The sequence below is a fragment of the Epinephelus lanceolatus genome, chromosome 1 (assembly GCF_041903045.1).
Source record: "Epinephelus lanceolatus isolate andai-2023 chromosome 1, ASM4190304v1, whole genome shotgun sequence".
NCBI lineage: Eukaryota > Metazoa > Chordata > Actinopteri > Perciformes > Serranidae > Epinephelus > Epinephelus lanceolatus.
In genome coordinates, this window is record NC_135734.1 from 17,369,295 (window position 1) to 17,380,000 (window position 10,706).

A 10,706-nucleotide genomic window follows, 5' to 3' on the forward strand; every position below is an offset into this window, starting at 1 on the left:
TTTTCCAACCGCTGTAACACAAATGAAGAAGGAAACAGGAAGCGTCATTTCCTCCTGCTGGCGAAAGCTAAAGCTACGTTGGTGTCATCGTCTTATCGGTTTGGGGTTTGACAACAGAAACAACAGCCTTATTTCGTGTCCAGCCACGAAGACCTATTTTCAGTGGAGTCTCTGGAGAGGTATGTCTGTCCTACACGCCCTCTGGTTTGTAAATACGAGAGATGTGGGGGTCCGCTCTCGTTAGTAACCTAACAGTTCGTGTTAGCCGTTGCTAACTCTAGGTAGCTAAACATAGCTTCGGCCTAAGTTAGCTAACGTTAACAGTACACAGAGGCAGGGCTTCTCACCAGCTGTACCTGCTAGCTTCATCAAGTTAGCCTGGCTGGGCGGACAATAGTGATATGTGTGGTTAATAAAAGCCGGCAGTCACACATTATATCATTGTGCAGTTTCAAGGTGGTCTCTGCTTTGTGTTAACAGGCGGTGGTTTAGTATTAAGTGTGAGATATCGAGCTAACGTATCGATCTGCTCGGCTAGCCACAGATTTAACAGTAGCCTAGCTTGTCAGGCAGCGGATTAGCCTGAGCTAACATACATGGCGTTAACGCTAAGTAGCCTGTTTTATTAGGAAGTGACGCTGACATCATTTCAACACTGTTACAGTTCATGTACAGCTCAGTAGCGTTATATTGTCAGCCGTGAGCCACATGACAGTGGGGCAGCAGGCAGTGGTGCAGCTGGCTGATACAGAAGTTATCTTGAGGTCAGTGGGCTAAGGTGGAAAGGCACTTTAAAGTCCATTTAAATCAAAGTCATGCTGCCCATACATGTAACAGTATGGTGTCAAAATACTAGTACTTACAGTATTTCTGTTTTCAGCTTTAATACTTTTACACCACTATTTTTTTTAATGAAATATTGTACTTTTTACTGGAGGAAGCCTGGCAAGTTTGTATGTATACCACCATTCACCAAGGCAATTCAAAGTTTACACAAGATTTAAAAAGAAATCAATACAAAGCAAAAAGAAACACAAGGCAGTGTTGGAAAGGCATATTTAAATGGGATTTTAAAACAATGAAAGAAACTGTAAGATACAGTCAAAGTGGAATACAACAGAGCAAAAGTTACAGTGGAGTTACAGCTCTATGAAGGATATAGCCAGATACTGGTGCCTCTGTGTATCAACAGTACATTTCAAGACATCCAGTCAAGATCAATTTTGGTTATCTCCCTTCTGCATATCCTTTAAATCCTCAGATGAACAACAACGGGAATAAGAGAGCTCCAACCACAGCCACTCAGCGACTTAAGCAGGATTACCTCAGGATAAAGAAAGACCCTGTGCCTTACATCTGTGCAGAACCTCTCCCCTCCAACATCCTAGAATGGTAAGATCTCCATACCGGAAAGGCCCTCACTAAGAAATCACCATCACCAAGCCAATAAGTTGCATTTCAGTGCACCAATTTGGACTGTTTTATGTTATCAGAAGAGATAAAACAATCACTAGGTCTGATACTTAATCACTGAGTCACTAGGGCTCTTTTTTAACAGAGAAATTGTCTATATAATAATATTTGAATGTTTAAAATGATAAAAACAGGTTAGATTCTCATAAAAAATAAAATGTAAGTCGACCAAAAAAACATTTTCAATGCATGAAACACTGTACTTTACCCTTTCATTTGTTTTTTTGGTCATAAGAGGAACTACAGTGATCAGGGTCTTGCGAGCTTTTGCGTTTGTGCGACATTAAGTTTAAGCTCTTGTTACCACAGGTTTTGGTTTCATCTAACCACGTTTCAAAATAACTGTCAAGCTGTGTTGTCATCCACACTTTCAGAGTAACTAGGGCGTTGTCTCTGTTGGCATTAGTATTTAATCTGGCATTAGTTTTTTTTAATGGAACATTTTCATTGCTCCACATATCTTAAAGAAGGTATCTGAAAAACCTGGACTTTGTATCCCAAACCTACATAACCAGATACCACCAGAGGCGTATCCACCAAATATAGTGATAATATATTAATATTATTAATAATATATTTAGTAAGGTGATGAACATATTTGAAGATTTCCTCATTCAGGGGAAAGCCTTCAGTAAGAATTTATTTTCTAAGAATCTGACATAATCTTCAGTCACGCGTGTTAATCAATCAAAGTTGTTATGTGTCACTGTGACCATTCATCACTTGACTTTCTACCTGGTTTCCTACTTTCAAAAGGTGTGACATACCCAGAGTGTTCAAGGTATGACAGTACACCTAAGTCATGGCTTTGAACTCAAGGCAAAATGTGACATCATGTCTGTTTTGATATCTGGAAAAAATATAACATCATAGGCATCTTACTTTTGGACCTTAATCCATTTTCCCTCCCTATTAGTCACATTTTATCCCATAATTTCTTTGGAAGGAGGGCTTAGTCATGTTCAGGTGTTTTCTCTCTTTGTAATAAGGATGGAGGTTTTGTGATTCATTAGCTCATATCATGGTCAGATTTTAGAAATAAGGAAGCAAATCAGTCATTGCTAGGAAATCAAACAAAGCCAATAAAACAGACAAAACAATCCTAAAAAGAGATAACAATACTTTAATGGCAGATATAAGATAAGTTACCAGAGAATTTACATCGGTCTTGAATTTGGCCAGTGATGCCACGTGAATAAAATCAATGACAATAGCCTGTGAACTGCATATAATTACACCTCTGTGACTGTTTCTGTTTCAACTTTGTAGCACAGAAAACTATTTTTCATCCATTGTCCATACATTACAGATAGGCTGCAGACAGATTACTTGTGCCCTAAAAGTATATATCATTGTTCTTGTGATGTTGCAGCTATATCATATGTTAACCAGACAACCAGGAGGCTCCTTTTTACGTTTAATGGAAGAGTAGAAAAGAATTGAAAGAAGAGACACTGAAGTGAAACAGTCTGTAGAGTTGAATTTTAGGCCATTGCTAGCACATGCTGGTCTGGAGGATGGAACTTTAACCAAACGTACTGTTATTTTTGTTCAAATTGTTGTTGAAAAATGTAGCTGTCAGTAACAGAAATATTTCCTGTCTTCTCTAGGCACTATGTAGTCAGAGGTCCTGAGAAAACTCCATATGAAGGTAAAACCTACAGACAGTTGAGCGACACATGCTCTTCAAGTAGCTCCTGTTAATTGGGATATTCTTTGACAAGTTCCATCATGCTGATCTCTGTGGTTTGTCAGTGATAAGAAGTGTGAGTGATTGAGCTGTGTTTTCTGTTATTTTCGTCATTCTCAGGGGGATATTATCACGGAAAACTCATATTTCCTCGGGAATTTCCTTTTAAACCACCAAGTATCTATATGATAACGCCAAATGGAAGATTTAAGTGTAATACAAGGTAAGATTGTAGTTTTATTATTGTTGATGTGAATGACAACTCAGGATTATAAGAGAAAGCTACTTTGGTTTCTTGTTTTAGAACTTGTCGGCTGCTTTGCTCTCTTTTTGTAACTTTCCCTGTGTCCTCCACAGATTATGTTTGTCCATCACAGACTTCCATCCAGACACATGGAACCCTGCGTGGTCCGTCTCCACCATCCTCACAGGTCTCCTAAGCTTCATGGTGGAGAAAGGCCCCACCCTCGGCAGCATTGAGACCTCTGACTACACAGTGAGTGCAAACAAATGACCATAAATGCAGCATATAGTGATGAATCGCCTGTCGTGTCTTAAATGTTTGATGTACTTTTTATTTTTTTTCCAGAAAAGACAACTGTCAGCCCAAAGCCTGGCCTTCAACCTCAAGGATAAAGTGTTCTGTGAGCTGTTTCCTGATGTAGTCGATGTACGTACGAGGTGAACGTCTTGTTGTTTTCTCGTCTTTCTTTTTTGTCGGCCTAATATTCTCCCATTTCTACCCTTCCTCCCACCAGGAAATGAAGCAGAAACAGAAGGCCCAGGAGGAGTTAAGCGCTCGCACTCAGCCCCTCCCCTTACCCGACGTGGTTCCTGACGGTGACCCTCAACACGCCCACTACGGCCTCCCCGCCCTCAACGGCGGTCCTGTCCCCCTCGGGGGCGCCAACCCCGCCCCTGGCCTGCAGCAGGCCAATCGCAACCATGGACTTCTAGGTGGGGCTTTAGCCAACCTGTTTGTGATCGTAGGCTTTGCGGCGTTTGCCTACACAGTCAAGTACGTGCTGAGGAGCATAGCCCAGGAGTGAGAGGAGTCGGTGTTGTAGGGCGGCGCTCCCCCCTGCAGGTGAGCCAGCTAGTGGACTCGACATTCTACAAACACACTACGTGGGGGAGGGATGTTCAGTCCTGGGTTAAACCCCTCCACGACCACCACAACCACCACCACCACCACCACCATGGACTTTGGAAGACAGAAACTCAAAGCCAACCCACCCAGGAAGGATTGAGAGGAGGAGTAGGAGGTGGGGGAGTGGACGGGAGTGGCAGTTGGGCCGGGGGATTGGAGGGGCTTATTAAAACGGTTGTGATCCACTCTGTGCTCTGTGGTTTATGTCAGCAGTTAGAAACAAACTTGGCTCATGGGTTGTGGAAGAGTGCAGAACTAGGGACACGGTTTGGAGGCAGGTCACAACAGACAGATGCTGAAACGCACCGTTGTTGTCCTGCAAGGTAAACAATCACAGGTAGGAGCTTATTCAGTTAAGTAGGTAATTCTCAGAGCAGGTGCCCACCTGCCCGTCACCTCTACAACAAGTGTTTCTGCTGCGGTGTTTCCTGATTATACATCAGATCATACAGAATCTTCAGGGTGTGACATGAAGCTGTCGCATCGCCAAATGTTTCCAAACTCTAGAGGAAAGGAGTGCCACAAAGACCAGTTGTGTGGCATTTCCAAACTAATTTGACCTTGATTTGTATTGCAGGCAGTTGTGGCACTGGAGCCAGTTTCCATCCTTTCCATGGAGTAGCGTCAAGGTATCAGATTTCAGTGACATGCAAGTGCAGTTCAAGAACCGGTTTCTCTACCTTCAATTTCATTACACAACAGCTGTATATCTGGATCAGATGGAAATGCAACAGAAAGTAGTTAAGAATGTGTCATACATTCAGTCATATAGACACAGATGATGATTTTACACGCATCACGTATAGATCTCTTTGCCACTGTGTAACAATATCCCTGTCCTCAACTACCCCTGTCAATGACTGACTCGCTGATAAACGTTGAGGTTTTATATGTGCCAAGAATATGTCCGCGCACTTTAAGCACAGATGGAACTTCAACGGAACTGCCTCGTGGTTCATGTTGACCAACGGGAAGATTTATGATCTGTGAAAGTTCGGTAGGCTTGTTAGCAGTCAGTGACAGAGAGACAACTGCCAAACTACATGTAAGCAAAGAACGAAAAAAGTCCCAAAACAGTACGCAGCAATGTGATACAAGTAGAGCGTCACCCTTGTAAGTACTTGTGTATCTTATCAGTAGGGTCTGTTTCCTGCACCAAAGCTTACATGTGATGAGCAAGGAGTGCAGAAAGAAGCCTTCCTACAACAGTATTGACAAGTGTATTTATATCTGCATTTCTCTTTATGTATAGATAAAAAGCATCAAACTCGGCGTGTCAGTCTGTGAAAGAGCCACTGATCTGTGGTCAGAGTCTGATGTGAGTCCAGACATTCTCTCCTGTCAACCCATGAGCCAAGCAGTGAACCCAGTGTCTGCACAGACGTAAATAGAGACCAGTACCTTTTTGAAATTGGCTTAACTGACCAGTATAGCACCACTCTATATAGGTCCAAGTAAAGAGACACATGAAGAGAACCAACATTTTATTTCTGTGTATTATTTTTTTCTTTTTGATATTTTTTTTTTCTTTGTGTTTTTGTTCTCTTTATTTATAGAAACGGCCTCGGCTTGTCTGCCAAGGAAATTTTTAGTGTCTGCTAAGCGGGGCAGTGCAGGCAAACACACACATACACACACAGACAGGCCATGGCCCAGGCTCACACAATTGCTGATAATTTACTGTTGTGCATTGCATTTAGTAAAGATGGCTCTACTGTGTATCTAATGTTTCAACAGAGAAATGGTCTGGAAGCAGAATATTTGCCTTTCTATTGCTCTTTTCTTGGCACCATCTTTAAAAAAAAAAATAGGAAAAAAAAGACAAACATGATGATGATGATGATGATGATGGGAGTGCGTTTGTGTGATTATACAGCAAATGCCCAAATTTCCATGCTTCAGTTAATCTTGTGTGACATTGTATGTTTTCATAGTAAATGCAAATAAATTACCCTGCATGGCAGGGCATTTTAGAAAACCTTCCTCCAGTCTGCGTCTTTGATAAACCATACTTTGAAATGTCCATAAACATTTAGCAAGGTGTCATATAATATGATCAAAGTTTTATTCTCCTCAAATAAAAATGTAATACTAATCAAATCAAGGTTATACTCCTTAGTTATAGTCTTTGATAAGAAAGCAAACGGGAGTTAAGTTATACGCACGCATGTTATTCGGAATTCCACAGAAGGCTATTATCCTTCAAGCGCTTCCTTGGAAGGACTGGAATCTGCGCATGACAAGATCAGTCAAGTCTGCAGGAACTGCTTTAAAAGCACCTGAGCCAAGCAAACAGTCACAGCAAACCTCAGTCAGCTCAACAGACTCTTTACCTCCAGTAGTAAAGAAGTTGGCCTCAGCAATCCTGAAAGTAAGTATTGTTCTTACAGGGCTGCCAGATGCTTTTGTATTGGACTAAGTTTTGACAAAGTATTTTTGTGTTTCTGATGCTGAATATTTGATGTGAAGTCCATTTTTACTGATTTCTGTTTGTCATGTGCTGCAGGTGGTTTGAAGATACACACTCTGCTTCCAGTCTCTGCCACGTCCTTCACACCATCAGCCAGCATGTTCATAAACGAAGAGCTTGAATGTGTCGTGTGCTGCCACGAGTTCTCCCGCGGCCACCGGGTCCCTCGGGTCCTCCACTGCAACCACACCTTCTGTGCCCCCTGCCTGGAGAAACTGTCCAAGCAGGAGGGGGTGATCCGCAGCGTCTCCTGCCCTCTGTGCCGCTGGATCACCTGCACCCGAGCCAGCCTGGCCCTGCCTGCAGCCCTGTGGGTCAACACGGAGATCTGGGACCAGATTACGCACGAGCAGCAAGAGATGGAGCAAGAAAAGGTGGAGGATTTAAACAACACAAAGCCCCAACTCATCAAGCCAACACTGTAAGTGCATTCTCAGTTTATTCTAATAGATTACACTCCTGTAACAGCAGCTTGTGGCTGCAGTGTCATTTCATGCAAGCCTGATATCTGAACACCTCCCTCTCTCTGTCTCTCTGTAGACCCACTTCAAGACACACTGGTTTCATGTCAGCGCTGCAAAAAATGTTTAGCTGTGTGCCGCTGCATGAATGAGACATGAACGGCTGCTGACAGTTGAACAGCAGAAGAAATGGCAGCGACATATGAATTTCTCATTCATGTATGACCTGACAGACCTGGTAAAGGTGGCGGTGCGTTCACAGCACAGGACTCCGTGCACTTTGCAGGAGCACTGTTGTTACGGACAGACACTGCCTGTGTGTTGTGAGGAGCGAAGGCCTTGTTCTTTTTGTGCTGAGCTCAGAAGTGGATTTAAAATGGACTGCACTGACTTGAAGTTGACAAACTGATTTTTTTTTGTAAATTAGTTTGGTTTTTTTTTTACGAGTAACTGTGAAATATCAATATTCAGTCAATCCTCATTTGTTTCCCAAAGCTGAATTTAATACTCTGCTTAAGTGTGTTTAACTGTGAGGAGCTCATTCTCATTTAAAACGCACAATTCAGTGGTAATAGGGAATGTTGTGTTTTGTTGTATATTATATAATGTATTGTAAATTATCCTCAAATTATTTATATATGTATGTATTTGTTCACTAGTTTGTGTCACTTTGCCCACCTGCGTTTGAAAGAACATCAGCATGTATCACTGAAGGATTCTTATCCTTAAAGTCCTCCTAAATTCTTCACCACATGTTACTCATTTGTGTGTGTGTGTGTTATTTATTTGTTCCGCCTTGATGGTCTTTTGGATCCCTTGAAAGGTGCTGTAAAAAAAATCAAGCCATTATTATCGTTATTGTTTTAACAAGTAATAAATCATATTTTGTAAAAATACGTCAAATAAAACATGATAAACAGTAATGAGTGAATTTCACAAAACCTTATATATTATATATTAATATATAGTGTCATACAAGGACATTTTCATGTTTTCTCAAACAATACACTACTTTTTAAAATTATTCTAATTAATAATTGCACTACAATTTTTTAAACAAACTGTAAATATTGTGTGTATGTGTGTAGTCAATATAGTACACATTTTGCATGATTTCCTTACCCCATTAAAGCTGCTATTAATTGACTTTCTGTATTTTTATGTTCCTATAGTTGGCTCAATATAATCATTAAAAATTGAATGATAAATATTAAATATAGTACTATATGTCAATATGTTTGACACTCACAAATATGATTTTTTTTTATTTTCTCCCATTTACTGTATGTCTCTGTTTGATTTTCCTAGCATTGAAGGTTTTTCACAAATGCATCAATGCTTTCCCTGCAGTATAATAAATCAGTTCAAGATTTTACAACTTAATTTAATGTGAAAACATTAAAACATGTTCAAACTAACACGCTTTATCTTATTTATACTATATTACTGAGTGTTTACAGGTGTCAGACATTTAAAGCTTTTTGAGAACTTTCCAGAAAAATTTGAAACAAATTTTAGACTGATTTTTGGACAAATCATATTTTTCTTATTTATCATTGCAGGTGAGTATAAAGGTCAGTGGTATAGATGTGGATTTGTGCAGAGGAAGGTTTATGTGGGAATATGGTTATTAGAGGTGAAGTAATTATGAACCATAAAGGCAACCCCTCCCACACTCAGTTCCCTGGAAAGATTTGTTTTTACATGCAGAGGCAAACTATGCTGCTGGTGAAGTTTATCTACCCTGTTAAAGGCCTGACAAGCCTGTTATCTAACTTTATTGTCTGCACTCACGTCAGCCGCTGGACAGGAAGAGTGACACGATTCAAAGATCATACAGCACTATTGATCAGTTAAGCATAATGACAGAGTGCGTTCATTAATAATGCTGGCAGACAGGAAGTGAGGCATAATGAAACACCATTCTGGATTTGTGGTTATTTTTTATTGAAAACAGTGACAGTGGGTTATTTGAACTGAAACCTTTTTTTTCCCTGAATTAGTTCTACCAAATAGCCTCTTAACTATACTATGTTAAGATGAAATACAGTTAAATATTCAGACATTACAACACAAAACCGATGCAAACACAACAGGGAAGGATTTACTAAAAAGCTTCCAGTACCCACAGAAACCATCCCGAGATTCACCTCCTTTAACTAAGAGACGGTGGCAGGAACAGATCAGCTGTGTTCAATGCCAACAGCGTGACTGACATGTCCACACTGTGGTAATAATTCATCCATATGTGAAAACAATGGATTCCAACAAAGACAAGACTGAAGCCGAAGTGGCCACTTTTGCACATTTTCGTGTGGGGGGGGGGGGGGGGGGGGGGGACTGTGTGTGGTTACTGGGCAGCGACACATTGGACGACTTCTTTTAAGAGACAAACTGCTAAAGTGGCTTCTCATCAAACACTGAGTAACTGAGCTGGCAGCCATCCTCCTATTTTCATCAGTCATTGTTACGGCTGGGTAACAGTACTTGATACCTCTAAAAGGTATCACCCAAAATAACCCAGTATCAAGTAGTAGTGAAACCTCTGCTGCCAAAGGATACCTGCATTCGATCCTTTTTGTGCTCAGATCACAAATACAGACTCTTTGTGTGATTTTGCTCGTAGCTAATCATGGCAGTCTTCGACTTCATGTGACGTGATTGGCCCACTACCACAGCAGCTAAAACCCCTACAGTCTGGGGTGTGGTGAAGTTGAGAGAGGTGTACTTGTCAGTTGACAGTTCAGCGTGCCAAGATGCCGCCAGAAAGTTTGATAGGAATTTAAGTGTTAAACTGAATGCTCATCCATTCACATGTATCAGAGTAGATGTAGAAAAAACGTATCAAATCAAGTACTTGATTAGTATTGGTATCACTTTATGGATACTGGTATCAAAATTTTTTAGATGATACCCAGCCCTTGTTATTGTACAGCAGTTGGGTAGTTTGTTACAACTTCGTAGCGAGCATTTCCAAAGTGTCACGGGGATAAAACAGGACCTGTTTTTCTTCTACAGTATATAAAACAGTAAAAACTGGCCATAAATCTGTTTTAATAACGAGCAGGTCCTACACAATCAGGATTCACAGATATAGATTATTTTTCGGTCCATGTGAAACTGGATTTTTTAACATTTTAAAAAGAGTAAAGTAGGGAGGAAGGATAATATCTCTTTTTTTTGATACTTTAAACAAAAGCTTTTCACGTCATTCTTTAGGATGGTGTTTCCGCTCCTCTGTACTTCATAAATACATTCAGCACTCAGATGATGCAGTTTAAAAAAAAAAAAAAAAAAAAAAGTTTCTATTGCATAAGGACATGATAAATCCTGCCTAAACACGGTCACTACATTAACAGACTATCACATGTGCACTTAAATTAACATGTATCCATCACAGTTTTCATCACATCTTTTCTCTTATTCCACATCTTCATGGGCCTTCCTCTTCCTCTCTCGCTC

General features: G+C 40.6%; 3 protein-coding genes across 6 annotated transcripts in view; 2 read left to right on the top strand and 1 right to left on the bottom strand.

The window, feature by feature from the left end:
* Nucleotides 1-40: 40 nt before the first annotated feature.
* ube2j2 (ubiquitin-conjugating enzyme E2, J2 (UBC6 homolog, yeast)) lies at nucleotides 41-5,387 on the top strand. Its single transcript, XM_033627765.2, has 7 exons — nucleotides 41-179; nucleotides 1,262-1,392; nucleotides 3,084-3,124; nucleotides 3,284-3,386; nucleotides 3,521-3,659; nucleotides 3,753-3,833; nucleotides 3,922-5,387. Exons 2-7 carry the CDS (start codon nucleotides 1,262-1,264, stop codon nucleotides 4,210-4,212), a joined length of 786 nt encoding a protein of 261 aa, XP_033483656.1. The 5' UTR covers nucleotides 41-179; the 3' UTR covers nucleotides 4,213-5,387.
* Nucleotides 5,388-6,580: 1,193 nt separating this feature from the next.
* On the top strand, nucleotides 6,581-7,547 carry LOC117257487 (uncharacterized). Its single transcript, XM_033627718.2, has 3 exons — nucleotides 6,581-6,684; nucleotides 6,820-7,204; nucleotides 7,324-7,547. Exons 2-3 carry the CDS (start codon nucleotides 6,882-6,884, stop codon nucleotides 7,394-7,396), a joined length of 396 nt encoding a protein of 131 aa, XP_033483609.1. The 5' UTR covers nucleotides 6,581-6,684; nucleotides 6,820-6,881; the 3' UTR covers nucleotides 7,397-7,547.
* A 1,623-nt stretch (nucleotides 7,548-9,170) lies between these two features.
* The window catches only part of LOC117256961 (homeodomain-interacting protein kinase 1), a 24,534-nt gene continuing 22,998 nt past the window's right edge, over nucleotides 9,171-10,706 (bottom strand). For all 4 annotated transcript variants that reach the window (XM_033626709.2, XM_033626707.2, XM_033626706.2 and 1 more), the window contains one exon: nucleotides 9,171-10,706. This exon is cut by the window's right edge and continues 1,058 nt beyond it. The gene's annotated coding sequence lies outside the window, so the exon portion shown is untranslated.